At 35.9% G+C, this 17,741-nt stretch overlaps 1 protein-coding gene across 1 annotated transcript in view; it reads right to left on the minus strand.

Annotated features, from left to right (window-relative positions):
• The window catches only part of WDR64 (WD repeat domain 64), a 77,241-nt gene extending 64,963 nt beyond the window's left edge, over nucleotides 1-12,278 (minus strand). The window contains exons 1-5 of the mRNA XM_087718039.1: nucleotides 12,128-12,278; nucleotides 9,307-9,437; nucleotides 5,120-5,222; nucleotides 1,598-1,701; nucleotides 376-405 (exon numbers count right to left, since the gene is read on the minus strand). Coding sequence (XP_087574165.1) covers nucleotides 376-405; nucleotides 1,598-1,701; nucleotides 5,120-5,222; nucleotides 9,307-9,437; nucleotides 12,128-12,278 — 519 coding nt within the window. The remainder of the gene's footprint in view (nucleotides 1-375; nucleotides 406-1,597; nucleotides 1,702-5,119; nucleotides 5,223-9,306; nucleotides 9,438-12,127) is intronic.
• Nucleotides 12,279-17,741: the final 5,463 nt, after the last annotated feature.

A 17,741-nucleotide genomic window follows, 5' to 3' on the forward strand; every position in this document is an offset into this window, starting at 1 on the left:
TATGGTATAATAATGTATTGGTAGGGTGCTGTTATCCTTGAGGGCAATGTTGGGATCAAGTTTTGTAATCCTTTGGGCAAATTCTAAATTGGACAAGTTTAGAAGTGATATCAATTATCACGGTCACAGATCAGAAAAATGAGATAAGTTCTGGAACTTCTCTGAGTTTGATTTTTATGACTTCTATCATTTTTTCTGGAAGGTAACTGGGTTATAGAATGGATAATTTAAAAATATTATATGAAAAGGACATAATTTGTCTGGAAATGTAAATTTATACAAAAAATGAGAAATAAAGTATTATTATCCTCATACATTTTAATGAATTAATTGGCTTCATTAGCTGAACCAAATGTGAGGGAAATGCAAACTTACTGGGATGCTGGTGCTTGCTAGTATTCGCATCTGGAAAACCAAGAATAAGACAGAGTCAGAAAAAAATTAGAAAGGAAACACTACCTGCCCAAGTAAAATATGCAGAAATTTTCATTCATTTTCACAATTCTCATATGAAGCAACAGTGCTTTTTTTTTTTGGCTTAGGGGCATGATTGGATTTACCTGTTTGGATTTGACGACCATGATTCACACCACAAGGAATCAGGCCATTATGGTTTGTTCAGCTAACTCTGGTTGCAACAAAATAATATGCAAAGGATTTTATTTTCCAATAATATGGCTAGAATGAAAGATTATAGGTCCTATACCACTCATGCCTGTGTTAGAAAGGGGTTTTATTGATCTTCCATGCAAACGATGCTTCCAAAATTCCTTCTTGTGCATAAATATTGATGTGCAGAAATCTTGATTCCTTTTGTATTTAATCAGTCTGTTTTGCTGTAAGGATGCATACATTGCGTAGTATCCACTTACCCATTTGCACGCACTTAAAATATAAGAGGCAAAGAGGTCATGAAACTGTACCCAATAGTAAAAAAAAAAAAATCCAGACAATTGCTTAGTCTCTGATAACAATTATTAGAAAGAGGAAGAGGAAAAAGCAGATGAAATAGTGGAGAAGTGATTGACAAACTCTTAGTTTTTTGTCTTATCTGCTGTTAATTAGTATGTATTCAAATGAATATTTTTAACTTTCCAACATGTTGGTACCAACCCTCATATTGCAAAGCAGGAGCATGTAACAAAAGATTGACAAACTTTTCTCTGTTGTAAAATATTATCAAAAGATGAACAATACCCAGGAAGAGGATCATTTTAGCAATGGAATCACAGTATCAGAATGTCTTCACAGAGGTATTTTACAAACAGTGTTGAGATTTTGTTTTGGTTTTGGTTTTTTTGTGGAGGGGGGTACCCTCTAATTTTCCTAATGTTTTGAACACTTACTATTAACTTCTAGTGCAGCTGACAGTTTCATAGTTTAAGAACTTTTATTGGTTTATATGGTTGTGAAACTTTTATACTCATGGCTGGCTTTTTATTGTTATGAACATGACTTCTATAAATTTGTGCCAGAATAATATATCAAAGCAAATAATTTTCAGATTCTGAAAATTTTAAATGACAATTCTTTAAGCATCTGTCCACATTTGGCAGGATTTTAATTCAATAAAGACAAATATATATTTCAAAATCACCTGGCCAGAAAAAATAGACAACATTCCTTTCTGAGATGCTGTTAGCAAAAAATCAAGTTGAGTTATCTTTACCATGCATCGAATTACATCACTTCTCTTGACTCCTATAAGAAAGATAAAACAAAAGATAATTTAAATGAGGAATTACTCAATACATATGAAGGCAGGGAGTTAACCTGTTTATTAATTAATTAATTATTTAGTTAACTGATCTAGGAACAATGATGCATATTTTGATAACATTCAGGGAAAAATACTAAAAAGTTGCCAAAATGTTTTGAAAATCACTGTGTCCATTCATATTGTACTAGTCCAGTATATTGGTATCCTAAGCATATCAGTACATAGCAATAGCAATAGCACTTATATACTGCTTTATAGTGCTTTATGGCCCTCTCTAAGAGGTTTAGAGAGTCAGCATATTGCCCCCAACAATCTGGGTCCTCATTTTACCAACCTCGGAAGGATGGAAGGCTGAGTCAACCTCGAATCGGGTGAGATTTGAACTACCAAACTGCAGTCAAGTGCAGTCCGCAGAAGTAGCCTGCAGTACTGCATATACCTTAGTAAAATATATATTTCCTTAAAAAAGTAAAATTAAAGAGGAGATCCTAGCATGTATAGGATAACATCACCCTGCTTGTGATATCCTGCTTGACTGTGTTGCACATGTTCCATACGACCATAAATGTTCCCAAAATTATCAATATTGCACCCTTACTATTACCAGAGCATGCTGCACATCACACAGACATGTTTATATAGTCAACCTAATCTACATTTGATATTATTAAAAAGCATGAGATTACAACCTTCACTGACTAAACCATGATGTCTGGCTGTGGGCCCATCAGGTTGACCATGTCACATAGCAACTTCAACTTGGAATGGGAGAGAAATCAATTGTAAGAAGCCTCAATAAAGCAATATCTACTGTATGTCACAAAGCATGAATTGGTATCAAATATAGCCTGTGAGCTAAAACGAACAGGCAGGCCATAGATTGCCAGGTCCATGCCTCTGCCAAACTCCATGAATAAATGGTGGGGGTGCCCTGGGTGACAGCAGCCTATCATCAACCTCCTTGCTGGCACCATCCAATGGTTGCCCTGGTCCTTGGCTTGCAGATTTGCCAGACACACTATGCTAAAAGAGGGATAGAAACTGACCCTTGTCAGCTTGTTGAAACTTGCTGGTCTCTAATTTACGCTGATGCAGATATGGGTTTTCTTTGATTGCATGGATCACAACAAACTGTGGCAAGTTCTTTAAGAGATGGGAGTACAGGAACACCTTACCCGTCTCATAAGAAACATATATGGGTCAAGAAACAACAATTGCTGGACATGGAACAACTGACTGGTTCAAAATAGGCTGTATATTTAATTGTTTAATTAACTTTTATGCATAGTACATGATGCAAAATGCTGGACTGGATGGATCAGAAGTCGGAATTAAGATTGCCAAGAGAAATATCAGCAACCTCAGGTATGCAGATGATACAACTCTAATAGAACAAAGTGAAGAGGAACTAAAGAGCTTCTTGATGAGGTTGAAAGAGGAGAGTGCAAAAATTGGCTTGCAACTTAACATTAAAAAAAACATTTAAAAAATTAAGTTCTTGGCATCTGGTCCCATCACTTCCTGTTAAATAGAAGGGGAAGAAATGGAAGCAGTGACAGTTTTTATTTTCTTGGGATCCAAGATCACTGCAGATGGTTATTTCAGCCATGAAATTAAAAGATGCTTGCTATTCAGGAGGAAAGCAATGGTAAACCTAGACTAGAGCCCACAGAGGCATCGGTTGTTGACAAAGGTCTCTATAATCAAAACTATGGTTTCCCAGTAGTAATGTATGACTGTGAGAGTTGGACCATAAGGAAGGCTGAGCGCCAAAGAACTGATATTTTCAAATTGTAGAAGATTCTTTAGAACCCCTTGGACTGGAAGGAGATCAAATCAATCAATCCTAAAGGAAATCAACCTGAATGTTCTTTGGAATGACAGATACTGAAGCTGCAGTTCAAATACTTTGCCCACCTAATGGGAAGACAGGATTCATTGGAAAAGACCTTGATGTTGGGAAAGATTGAAGGCAAAAGAAGAACAGAACAGCAGAGAATGAGATGTTCATTGACACAATGAACATGAATTTGGGCAAACTCCAGGACACAATGGATGACATGGGGCCTGGCATGCTAAGATCCTTGGGGTCAAAAAGAGTTAGACATGACTCAAAGAGTGAACAACAACATGTGAACTGAAGTTGAAATTCCTAGGATGATGATTGCTATAAGAAGTAGCATGAATGAATGTGATGTTGTTAGGTGACATGAATAGATGGGAATGAGTTGAAAAAGAGATTGAGCCATATGGGATACCAAGAATGAACAAGAACTGTGATTGCTTAGAGGGTACCTTCTTAGAAAAATTTCTGTGAAGCATAAATCAGTTATCATGTATCGATGACAAAGGAAGGATTAAAAAATTATGATTGATTTGCTGATAAAAGACTGAGAGAATTACTAAAACATACCAAAGGGTGATGAGAGATTCTAAATGTGGGGTGGCCCATTCCTGGTAACCTCAAGAGAGGATCTTTTATATATTGCAACAAAAGAAAAGAGAAAAGTCAAAATAAAAAAATTGCAGGAGAAATCACAAGACAATTTCCTACAAACTAAATGGTAACTTAATATTATCATAAGGAATGGTAATGAGGAAGCCACTTGAAACAAGATAGCAAATATTATTTTACAAAGTACCACAGTAGAGAAATTGTGTGTGGGAGTTACACTAATCGGAAGTATGAAAAAGGATTCTTGGTGGAATAATGAACAGAAAGAAGTTATGGAATACGTTATATAATGATTACTACAAAATATGACAAGAAAGGATATTGTATACCATGAATATTGGGAAAAAATGCAATGAATGTAGCATGGAACAGTAAGGTTAGAAGAAGCAGAGAAGATGCAGAACAATTTTGATGAAAATAAACAATTAATATGGGCATGGATGAAAAAGACTAGCAAAGGGTCTCCAGTGCTGTGAATCAATTAAAAAAATAAAAATTATGGAATGACTTAGAATGAAATTCAGGCAAAGAGTTCTGCATATTTTAGAGATCTGTGTGAGAATAACAATATGTTTAGCAGTGGAATTAAAACAAATTCTACAAATTTGGAAAAGCATCAGAAGGCAAGACAAGAAACAATGGATGAAAACTAATCAAAGAGAGAAGCAACCTGGAATTAAGGAGAATTAAAATTGTATGAATATAGTCATCAAGTTTCAAGTATAGGAAACAAAATAAAACTGACATATATTCCACTCTGGTTGAAAAAATGCCAAATGAGACAGTGTGAGAAAATGTGATTAGAGAAAATATATATTACACAACATATAATAATGTAAAAATATGTTTAACCAATGTAACTATAAACCATGAATACATTATTTTGCTTATACTAATAAATGAGGCTGAACTTTTATTTGGTGATGTAACATTGAAAATCAGACCTGTTTTTGCAATCCGTTGCTTTTTGGATATCAGGAAAACCATATTTTCTTCATCCAGCTGGGCAGCAAGAATATCACCTTCCACCATGTAGTATCCAAAGATCTAAATGAAACCCAAAAATGTGTATGAAAAGTTAAATAGTCATGAAAAAATAAATATTTGCATATGGGTATTATAAATTGTATAATAATAATAATTCCCAACATTAGGAATGTTTGTGATAATATGGCTAAAGATCAAGGATAATGAGTCTTGACAATTCTATTCTATTTTAATACCCTGTACATTCTAGAACAGATAATTAGAAAAAAAGATTTCATGACATGAATAATACCTAAGCCAGTTTAGAAAATGTGTTTCAGTTATCTATTTCTTGTTTTAATTACTATGATTTACTATCATAGGGCAACCATTCTTGAATCAACACACCTTAAATGGGCTACCTTGCAGAATCATTCAAATTTCAGAATCCAAGGCTACCATGGGATTGAAATTTGATAAAGTTGTGACTGTTCTGCTGCACTGCCATGGTTATGTGATTGTCATTTCCAGTGTTCTCTGCCACCTATTGAAAAGTCAATGGGGAAGCTGGTAGGAAATCAGAAGTCACACCCACTGCTTTTTGTCTGTGGCCGTGGACATTTAGGTAAGGATTTATCTCTGAAACAATAACCCAATAGGTCACAAGTTGCCAGGTTTTAAATAAAACCTGGGATGGGAAATATCATAAACATTGTCTTGACTTATGGATAAAGCACATCACATTTGTACAAAGTGTTGTGTGCTTTATCTTTATGATTATGCATCTTGTTCCCAAATATGGGTTAAAATGACATTTGAATTAAACTAAGAAACAATTGTGCTTGAAAGGTAGTGGTTTGTGGAAGATTATCATTCAATTGTTTGAATAGCAAATGCATTATGCAGTCTCATTGCTTTCCATCAATACAATAACAGTCCTAAAAAAGATAGATAGATAGATAGATAGATAGATAGATAGATAGATAGATAGATAGATAGATAGATAGATAGATAGATAGATAATCAGACTGGAATTATGCTAATCCTATTATATGAAAAATTGTGCTCTAATATTAAAAGAATGGCAAAATTCATAGAAAGATTCCAAAATTCTATTAGCAGCACAATTTCTTCTAAAAAGTAAAATATTTTCATTGTACAGTTTTATAAACAATTATAAATTCATTTCCCTGCTGCAATTCAATAGAAAAATGAAAAATAAAAACACCAGAGCTTTCACTTAATAGCTATTATAACACATTTTATATGTTTCACATATAAATGTTATTAATGCACTAATAAATGTTATTAATGCAAGACAAAAGAGCGGAAATGGCAGACTGTTTTTATTTTTAGTACCATCTTTTCGTGTACCCTTGACTTCCATGGCAACAAAATAGTCACAAAAAGTATGTTTTTAACCCCATCCTGCAACTTTGCCAGGCATTTGAGAATGCTTCAAAGTCTTATATCAAAGCCAAATATAAAAGCCTTTCTTTAATATTTATATTCTACCAATCCAAAAAGACTTTCACTCTTATGCAGGCTTATGTTAGTAAGAGGAAAATATATTGTAATGCCATGGTACAAATTCCACAACTTGAATTTGGATTGCAAATATGAAAGGTTGGAGGAATGTTGTGATGTCAGAATGCACATTTAGTTTTTCCCAAATCTTGGTCGTAGAGAACACTTATGATTGTCTAAATGGTTTTCAAACCAGAAATAGCAGCTTCAATCTCTAAACCATATCTGAAGATCCTAGACTGTGAGAGTAAAGTGAACTGACTGAAAGAAGGGAACTGGCCAATACAGAACCTCACAAGAACACTGCAGAATGTCATGAATACAGGTAGTCCTCGACTTATAACCACAATTGAGCCAAAATTTATGTTGTTAAGTGAAACATTTGTTAAGTGAGTTTTGCCCCATCTTATGATCTCTCTTGACACAGTTGTTAAGTTAATCAATGCAATTGATAAGTTAGTAACCCGGTTGTTAAGTAAATCTGGCTTCCCCATTGACTTTGCTTATCAAAAGGTTGCAAAAGGTGATCACATGACATTGCAACGGTCATAACTATGAACCAGTTGCCAAGCTTCTGAATTTTGACCACATGATCATCAGGATGCTACAAATGATGTACGTATGAAAAATGGTCATGTCATTTTTTGCCATGCCGTTGTAACTTTGAATGGTCACTAAATGAACTGTTCCAAGTCGAAGACTACCTGTACTATGTTTTGGATGAAATTTCTTTTCATAAGCGTTACCTCGTATTTTAAATTATGCTGAACTCCATGACTGTGGCTGCTGGGATTGTTGTTTTTATCCCATAGTGTACTGTATTTTTCGGAGTATAAGATGCACCTTCCCTCCCCCGAAAAAGAGGGTGAAAATCTGGGTGTGTCTTATACATTGCATACAGCTTTTTTGGCCTACTGAAACCCCGCCCCCTTTGCAAAAATGGACGTGCAAAGTGGTCTGGGAGCTGGGGAGGGCAAAAACGAGGAAAAAATGGGCTGTTTTTGTTTCTCCAACCCCCAGGAGAACTCTACAAGCCTCCCAAAGCCTCTGCATCCCCCCCTTTTTTGCAAAAAAATGAGGTTTGGGAGGCCTGCAGAGTGCAAAAACTTTTTTTAAAAAATTACGTCCTCAAAATCATGGTGCATCTTATACTCCAGTGCATCTTATAGTCTGAAAAATACGGTATTTATTCTACCACATATTTTTGTGTAAAATTCACTTCAGATTTACTTTGAGAAAAAATATTTGACCAAAAAGCTACATCCATTTTGTTTATTAAAACCAAAGTTAAAAATGAAGTCTCGCCAGTGCAAATATTTTCAGCTGATGTTTCAATAGCAGTTACTTCAACCACCCTGCAAGAAGTGATCTAAATTGTACTGTTAGCAAAACTGTAAGTGCTTCAATTTTCTGCTAGTAGCTCAAATCACTGCCTGCTCTACCATATCATAGTCCACTCAGCAGACAGTTGAAGGCATAAGGCCTCCTCAAAAGATGACAGTGTAGCCAAAAATAATAATTCTATGGAACAAGTTTTAACAATGAAACAAGATTTGATTGGGATCAACATCTGCTGGTTTGATAAGCCTGTAACTGTAGCACTATTAGTCGGGTACCCATAAATATGGACCTAAGAAACATGATCCATAAGAAAATAGAAGAAAACTTTACTAGCAGAAGAGTCTTACAATATAGTATAAATATTACCAATCTATGGATTTATTGAATAAGATGCAGTATGCATCCTGCCAAAGCAATGTAGTTGGGCTTATTCTGACATCACTACACTATTTAGATGACTTCAGCATTGTAGGATAACATAGGGAGTAGCCTGAGTCTCTGTGTATTTGTTTTGCTGCTGAAATTAAAGAAAAATAAGCAAAAGAGGAAATAAACAGGATTAGTTCCAGCTGAGTTGGTTTAAGAGTCTTTAAAGTAAAACTCCCTGGATAATTGATTTCAGATATTTTGCTTGTTTCCTTGGCAGAAGCTGAGTAGAACAATTTGGAGTTCATTTCCAGGCAATGATCAAAGGAATGCCTAGCTCTTTGCTGAAGATGTACATTAAATTTGCAAAAGGCATCGTTTTTCACCTCAGGAACAGTGAATTTTAACTATAGGGTAGTCTAGATGGACAGACCATCAAACTATAGTATTGAGGATTAGGTGTTTCTTTTTAATGTGAAACAGCCTAAAAGCTGTTCCACATTTACTGTAAAATGAAGCGAATCTAAATCACTCAGATTTTGAAGTCTGAAACAGTCTTGGTGTGAAAAGCTGTTTTGCATTTGAAACAGGATGTTTCCAATTTGAGAGCCTGAATTCAAAACTTTTGCATATCACTAATCAAAACAGTTAGAATAAACACTTCCTGTTTCTTTTACTAGGGCATACTCCTCCAGTTTGAGTTTTTCTTTCTTTCTTTTCATCTCACTTAGCAAACCCTTTCCAGGCCATTGTGGCTTTATCCCTCCATCTTCTCCTTTTTATTTCAGTAAAACTTCTAACTTTTACTATGCTACCCATGCCCCTCTCTGCTTTGTTGCATGTTCTTTCTGGCTTTCCATATTTTTAGCTGATTGGTCACATGTAATATTGTCAGAAAAAGTTGATGTATCAAAAGAAAACCAACTCTCACCTCACACCATTCTGTCCGCGCATCTGGGTTGTTGCTAATCTTCCTATAGAAAGTTTTAACATCTTGGGCTTTGACATCTGGTCCAAAAAGACACTTTACTGCATCAAAGAATTTGTCATAATCCACTTCATCTGCAATTAAAACAAAATAATGCACTCACAGAATATAACCACAAAGGCTAGCATATCATTTTTAAAATTTCTTTTCTCATCATCACCATTATTTTGTGTAGAAATTCACTATTAATCTTTCATTTTATTTTCATTTAAACCCCAAAATCTTATCAACATATGCTGCTATTAAAAATCTTGGAAATTCTGAGGGCTTCTGGTTGACATTGCAGTGCTATTGGACGCAAAGAGCGGGGATCTGAGAAATTGTGCTGAATCCCTTTGTTGGAGGGCCCCATATGTGGCTAAAGTCACTCTGTAGAGGTGGTGAAGAGTGGAGGAGTGCCCTGCAGGTCATAAAGAGCAATGGCTCTCCTGCTTGACCCAGGGCTAATTCCCTCTCAGCCTACAACAAAGAGGAGTGGTAGCCATTATGGCTGCTGTGAAGCTGGGGCAGCCGAAGAAACAAAGAATGTGCTGGAGCAGTGTGGATGAACAGTGACAGGAACTGGATGAGGTGACTTTTTAAAATTTAAAACCTACCCCCCCAAAAAAAAATTAACTCTGGAAAAGAGACTCTTCGAAAAGTTTGTGTAAGTGGCAAACAATTAGAGAGAGAGAAATTACAGAGAGAAAAGATTTTAAGAAGGGAGCGCAAAACCTTTAAAAACATTGAAAGATTGAATCTCTAATTTTTACTGGCAATAAGGCATTTTAAAATTCTGGAAGTACCTGTCAGAATTTTGATTATATGTTTGAATAAATACAAATGGAACGTGATAGAATTTGTAGAACGTTGAAGTTAAGCTGAAGGTGCCATCTACTGGTGAATGAAATAGACAGTATTTCATAGATAAGACAACCTTTGGAAAAAATACTGATAAGAGAGGAGAAAGTGGAAATAACACATGGAGGATCGCTGTGCTATCTATTGATCTACACTTATCTGCTCCAAGACTACTGAAGTTCTAATGGTGAAAACCTGGAAGAAATCTAAAGTGATTTTCAAACATTAGAAGTTATAATTGAACTTATAGAATTTAAGGAGGCATTTTGAAATCTTCCTAGATTACCTAAAAAGAGCTAAATTGACCAACTGTGGGACATAAAGAACTATATTGCTCTATTCCCAGAGGAGCAACGTCTGGACTGAGTAAATGGCTTTCAGATTGACTTTCTGTGATCAAAGATAATTGAGACCATGGGGCAGTGATAGACCACTGACAACTATTGAGCTATACTGGGACATTAAAAGAAGACAAGATGTTTCAGCAGGGGGAAATAAGTGGGTTGCAAAAAATAATGTTGATGTTTCAAAGCATTCATGATATCATGACAAGGAATCACAGGGAGATAATGGATTTAATGAATAACATAAATGGGAAGTTAGAAAGTGTTCCACAAGGGATAATGAATAATGATCAAAAAGTCCAAGAAAGAGGAGATAATAGAGAGACAAGGAAAAGATAGAATGGACAAATCAACAAATGAAACCAAAAAGATAAGAAAGAGAAGGCAATAAAAACTTATGAAGCAATTCAGGGACAATACATGCTAAAAGACCAAAAAATGATACTGGATAAACAGAAAGATATGTTTGAAAAACAAATAGAGAATTGGGCAGATCCTCTGGAGGCTTATCAGCAAAAGTTAGTAGAGATGGAAGAAATACATAAGCTAACCAGGAAAGATGTAGAGATGAAGACCCAAGTGAGGAATTTGGGAGGCAAGTTAAAAAACGAATAAGAAATGAAATATTAAAACGGGCAAGAGATGATGGATAGAGGAAATGTTATATAACAAAAGATTGGCTTTATTAGGAGCTAGAACAGAGGCAGGAACAAGAAATAGGGGGAATATTATTATACATATTTTACATAATATACTAAGTATATTATATAGTAATATATTTATATTATTTATATACTATATTACTATATATACTATATAAAGTAATAGCTAGATATAAGGATTAGATGTTGAAAGATGGTGACATTATGTATGTTTTAATGATATTGTTATTGTCATTGGAATGGGGGACTAAATGTTGAAAAACTAAATAATGAAGGCCTATATTTTATCACAAATACTAATAAGTATGATCTAAATAACAAATATTAATACTATTATTATTACTTGTATTTAAATGTATATATAGACACAAACTCACACAAATCTTGGAAATTCTGAAAATGCATAGTAAGAAACCTTTGGCTTTGGAGTGTATAATAAAAAATGTGCTAGTCTCTTTAAGAAGTGTGTAGAATCCCCATATATCTCACACAAAAAGAGGGGAAATTTAAAAATTCCATTTAATACTGCTGAAATGTTTTGTTGTCACCCCCTAATGCATTCACTATACTTTAAGATCAGCATTAAACCTCCGGTAATTCTGTAGAAATTCATCCTGATGGAATTTCCTATTCCAAAGGATTTATGACCCTCTGTTCAATTCTCTTATTTTGTAAGGGTTAGCATACAAGTGTAAAGTACTATATAGTACTTTATTAATCATACTGCTGTCCTATTAATGTTCTATTTGTGGGGTCCTGGACTTAACAACTTGAGCACTATGCTGCATAGTTATATTTTATTTGCCATCATCCACCTGTCTGTAATTTATTTTGCCTTCTTCATCCATCCAAAAAGGAGCTAATAAAAAGTAGATACACACATCAAAGAACAGTATATCAAATGAAGTATTTTCTTACCAGAATCCTTTACACGCAGACCTAATCTTTCCTCCCTTTTCTGATCCACTGTTTTGTCAACCAGTTGCTGAAACAGTTTCAAGGATTTTTTAAATAACTCTCCATCTGGGAGGTCAAGTAGATCATCTCCATGAATCCTTCTTCTAGACATCAAAGCTACTGAGTTAGACAAAATCCAGAGAAGCTTTTTTTGCCAGTCAGAATATTTTCTTCTGTTCTTATTCCTAATAATAACATTTGTGGGAATACCCCCAACAGATCTTAAGCATTGCTTTGGTGAACTGGAAAAATGATAACTGCAGTAGCTTGTTGGGGCAATGTGCCATCAAATACCTGATGTCACAACTCCTCCCTCAGTTTCATTGGTCTATTGGCCAATCTAGATCACAAACCAAACTGGCAGGCTGAAGGCCATAAGGAAGTTTACCTTCTGGGCAAAGATGAGTCATAGTAAATTCAAAAGGCAAATTGGTAATTTTAGGGGAAATATTGTGTAAAAATGTATTTAATTTTATTTCAGCAATTGCAAAGGGATAACATCCTTGTTTGTAATACAGTTGCAGACAATTTGATAAAATGCAAGGAAAATAAAGGCAGCCTAGGTACTGTAGATTGAATTAAATAATTTACTACAGTACAATGTTTCCCAGTGGCTGCACTTCAGGTGTATTGGGAGTAATAGCTCTCCATCAGGATAGCCTTTGGCTGTGCTGGTTGGCAATATTGGGAATTGCAAATTCCTCAGCTCAAGGAAAACTAATATAATGCTGCAGAGGTAGAAATAAAAGAAAGTGTCTTGTTTTCATAGCTTTCCTCAAACTAATATCCTCCAGATGCGTTGCATTACTACTATCATCAGCCAGCATGACCAATAGCCAGGGAAACAAAGAAAAAAGGGTTGAGAAAATAATGGTTTAATTAACACTGTTATGTTGTGCTAACAAATATAATGTGGCTGACTTTATTTTGACTTAGTATGTTACCGAAACCTAGGCATTGTGGTTTGCATGTTGGAGTTTATGCAGTTGATGAACTTAACCACAGTTTTCTGAATAATCCACAAATTATAAACAAAACTATTGCTTTGTGCAACATGTGGACCAAGGTTTTTGTGTTCACCAACCATAGTTAGTCTGTAGTTCCTCTATAAGCATTCAAGAGTCAAATGGTCAACCACTGTGCTCAGTCAAATCTTATCATAAATATTTTTCCTCTAAACCTAAGCAAGTAAATCATGATTTGGTGGAAAGATTTAGAGGAGAGCAGTCATGCATTTAAACCCAACCAGTTTCAATGATGGAAGATTAGATTTGGTGAGTACTGTTATGTACATGCTGGTTGTATTGTAGAGACTAATGGTGAACCACAACCTATCTTATAATAATAATATTTTCTATCTTCAAAGGAAATCTTACAAAGTGATAAGAATTATAGATCAGACTGAACTGTCTTCCTAATTATAATACAAGAACAACTCATTATACAGCAGTACATCTAAGCCCATAGAACAAAATGCTTGAGTTTCAAACTTTCTTTTCCAGAAGTCCACAAGGCCTACAAAAGAGGTGGGTTGCTCCCGGTTTGGCCCAGATCAGGCGAACAGGTAGTGGCGGTGGCAGGAGGCTCAGCCCACATACCTGGATGCATCTGCGTAGAAGCGAGCACATCGGTAGTAAAAAAAAATATGGAAACCCACCACTGGTCTACGCCATGTTCACACCTCTTCTCTTATGCAACTGCTTTGAAGTTGCAGTCTCTCCATTCTCTTCCATTGAGCATCGCACCTAGTATTCTTCCCTGAACCTTGGTCTTTATAGAAAAAGTCAGAACTCTCACAACTTGTAGTGTCACTCTAACAATTAAAAGGGGGAAAATGAAATAATTTTGATAATGCATACAAGTCAGGGGTGTCAAACTCGATTTCACTGAAGGCCACATCAGGGTTGTGTTTGACCTTGCGGGGGAAGGGGGCATGGCCAGCTTGACGTCACTTGTGTTGGGGGTGCCTGTGGTGGTCTGAGCACTCTGCCAGCAAAAACAGAGCTCAAGAGGACCCCCCGTGGCCCTCACAAGTTCCATTTTCGGCTGCGATGGGTGTCCTGCAACCCTCTGCCAGCTCTGTTCTTGATGGCAGAGGCACTGTGGGCCGGTCCTTTGCTGTTTCCAGGGTGGCCCTGTGGGCTAGGTCTAAGCACCCTGCAGGCAGGATCCGGCCCCCAGGCCTTGAGTTTGACACCCCTAATATAGATCATGTCATATTATGGTCTTGCAGCATATGGGTGTATTAATTAGTGATTTCAGACCTTCTTGTCATTTTTGAAAGAACAATTGCAATGATACTAAATTATATGCATTGGCATTGTACAAATGACACAGATTATGTATCATCATGATATAGTCATTGTACACATTATTTTTCCTTTCTTCTATCCCTTTCAGGTATGTATGTATTAGGGTCATCAGACTGGACAAGGTTGCTCTATAATATTTATTCACAAATTTTACTGCTGTTCATTTAAACAAGGGAAATGTATGTGAGGATATTAGCATTTGTATGTATGTGCATTTCAACTAGTTTCAGAGTCTTTCATATATGTACTATGCTTAGTCTTCAATACTTCCGAGATTGGTAAAATGAGGACCCAGATTGTTGAGGGCAATAGGGTGACTCTGAAAAACGCTTACAGAGGGCTATAAATCACTGTGAAGCGGTATACAAGTCTAAGTGCTATTGCTATTGATCTAGCTGATGGGACTATAGTTTTAATGCTAAGCCAAATGATTTGTGCTACCAGCTTTGTAAAAGGATTTCCTGATTTGTAATGTGACAGTCCAAATGTAAGTGGAGTTCTATTGTTGACATTTAACATGCCATAATGATTCCTCCTCAGTACAAAAATGTACACAATACGGGGAAAAATACTGGTGTCTCTTATCTCACAACTAATAAGTAGTTTCCACGATTGTTATTAAGTTGAGAGAAATATAGGACAAAAGCACATATGTCTTCCAGAGCTTTGCTTCTGACAAATTCAGAATAATTAGAGTTAGCAGTGAAAATCCATCATCCAAGAAGTTCATTCAACCCGCAAAAATGCTCTGCAAGCAAACATTTCAAAATACTGGCACGAATAGACTCCCTTCTTGAGAGTGCTCAATAGAGAGAAAGAATAGCAGTCTTCAAGTCTATTCAAATTCTTTGATTTCTTTCCTTTTTGTGTCCAAGGAAACAATGAGGTTTTGAGCTTCAATTCTCCCCAATAATAACATCCAACCTGCAGGCAGGATCTAACTCATGGACCACTGCTGTAGCCATTTCTCTACAAGAGGGCTCCAATGAAATCCGTGGGCTTTAGTTTTATTGAGAATTTGTAGCACTTATGATGCATATACTTACAGTGTTCTAACTTTAGCCAAGAATAAATGTGAGACAAATTAAAAAAAATAATTAGCATGGTTTATGTGACAGATAGTGAAGCTCAGTGCAGCCTTTAGAAAGGGCTAAAGGAAAGGGCTAAGGAAAATGCAGTTAAAACAGTGGTTTGTTTTCTAAATCATCCATCTGTCCTATAAGAAACCAATTAATCTATATTCCGTGTTAAGAATGTTTCAGCCACTGAACAATTGTAAAGCATGGAATATTTTACAAAGCACAGATTAGACATACTAACAAGTGTTTCAAGAGTATGTTTCTTTTTACATTAAATATTTTGTGCTGTGTTTTTCTTACTGTTTTTTTTTTTTTGTGGAGCTCCTTGTCACAAATTCTGAATGTCATCTTTGAAGTCCTGACTATTTCAAAAATGGTCAGGGCTTCAGATATGATGTTCAGAACTTCTGTGATATGGAGCTCCACAAAATAAAAATAACTATAAATTAATCCCAGATTCCTGCTGTGAGAACAGGCAGAAAAGCACTTATTTGGCTAGCTGACATGCATTGCAAAGTTCTAGGAAATTGATTCTTTAAACCCCAGTCCAATGTTGGTTTACCTTAAAATGTGTCATTTAGCAAACATTGGAAATACATAATAATATATTTCTGTATTTATTAAGGATTTTTTTAAAGCCAAAAAATAAATATGGAAAAATATAGAAGTAGAAAAAAATAAAAAAGTTGAAAACAATGAAGAAAAAACTCTTAATGAAGGAACTTCTGCTCTTGTTTACAGCAGTTATAAACATACTTGATACTATTTCCCACCTTCAAAAGTGCATAATGTAGTTCCCTTCTCTATTTACTTTTAATCAGTAAATCCAGAAATCCTGTTCATCTTTACCCATTTTCTATATTAAAAAAGTCCATCCTAGGGTTTCTAGACTTTTGTAAATAACATACTCTAAACATTAGCCTCTGTACTATTCCAATACGTAGTGTGATGACAATTTTTTAAAAGGGAACCAAGTTCAGTTCCAGAACAGTATTGAGAGTATATAGGTAGAAAACATTTGTTTAGACCAGGTGTGGCCAACCCATCACCCACAGGCAGCCTTGAACAGGCAATAATGCACTCCACAAGAACATAAATATATAAAAATAATAAAGTTGTGATTTAGTTTAGTTTTAATTTAGTTTTAATTTAGTTTTAATTTATTTATATGCCGCCCTTTTCCCTGAGGGGACTCAGGGCGGCTCACAACTCACAACCAACTTTATAGGTAAAGGTTCCCCTTGCACACATGTGCTAGTCGTTTCCAACTCTAGGGGGCGATGGTCATCTCCGTTTCAAAACCGAAGAGCCAGTGCTGTCCAAAGATGTCTCCGTGGTCATGTGGCCAGCATGATTAAATGCTGAAGGAGCATGGAACACCATTACCTTCCCACCAAAGGTGGTCTCTATTTTTTTTTAACTTGCATTTTTTGCATGCTTTTGATCTACTAGGATGGCAGAAGCTGGGACAAGTAACGTGAGCTCACTCCATTACTATGTGCTAGGGATTCGAACCGCCAAACTGCCAATCAACTCTATTTTACATATTTTATATATGGCCCAAGATAATTCCTCCTTATTTAATGTGACCCAGACAAGCCAGGCGTTTGGACAACCACGCCTGAAATGTTATAACTATGTGATCCATAATAATCTGTCCCTAACTTGGTCTTTCAGCTGTTCCTAAATTGTACTCATTGTTTCTGTAACTGAGTGTATCCACTTTGCTGCTGATTGACCTCTTTTTCTCTGTGCTTCCACATTTTCCAGCATTAGAGCCTTCTTCAGAGAGCTAGATGCATAATGTGTCCAAAATAGGATGTTACACCTATTAGTAACACATACACCTTAGTAACACAGTTATAGGGAAATCTAAGAGATTTACTTTTTGAGAAGGTCCATCTTCAAAGATGCCTGAACAAACAGAACAGTACCTGGGTAAGAAATACCAACATTTTGGACTCCCCCGAGAAATCAAACAAATTCTAGGAAGGCGATACCAAACCATTTTCGTTCTAATGGACTCCCCCCCCCCTTTGTTGTTTGTGTATAGACTAGAGTGACAGAGAGGTGCTACTACAATTTCACTTGCCTGACTGCCGTCGTCATCCCTAAAGTTGCAAAACTATTACCCTAGATTGGGAAGCTCCAATCATCATTACGCACGAACTAGAAGCCCGAAGT

This window comes from Thamnophis sirtalis, unplaced genomic scaffold (genome assembly GCF_051295495.1).
Source record: "Thamnophis sirtalis isolate CommonGarterSnake01/CBP01778 unplaced genomic scaffold, rThaSir2_p1.2 scaffold_6, whole genome shotgun sequence".
In the NCBI taxonomy this organism is placed as follows: domain Eukaryota; kingdom Metazoa; phylum Chordata; class Lepidosauria; order Squamata; family Natricidae; genus Thamnophis; species Thamnophis sirtalis.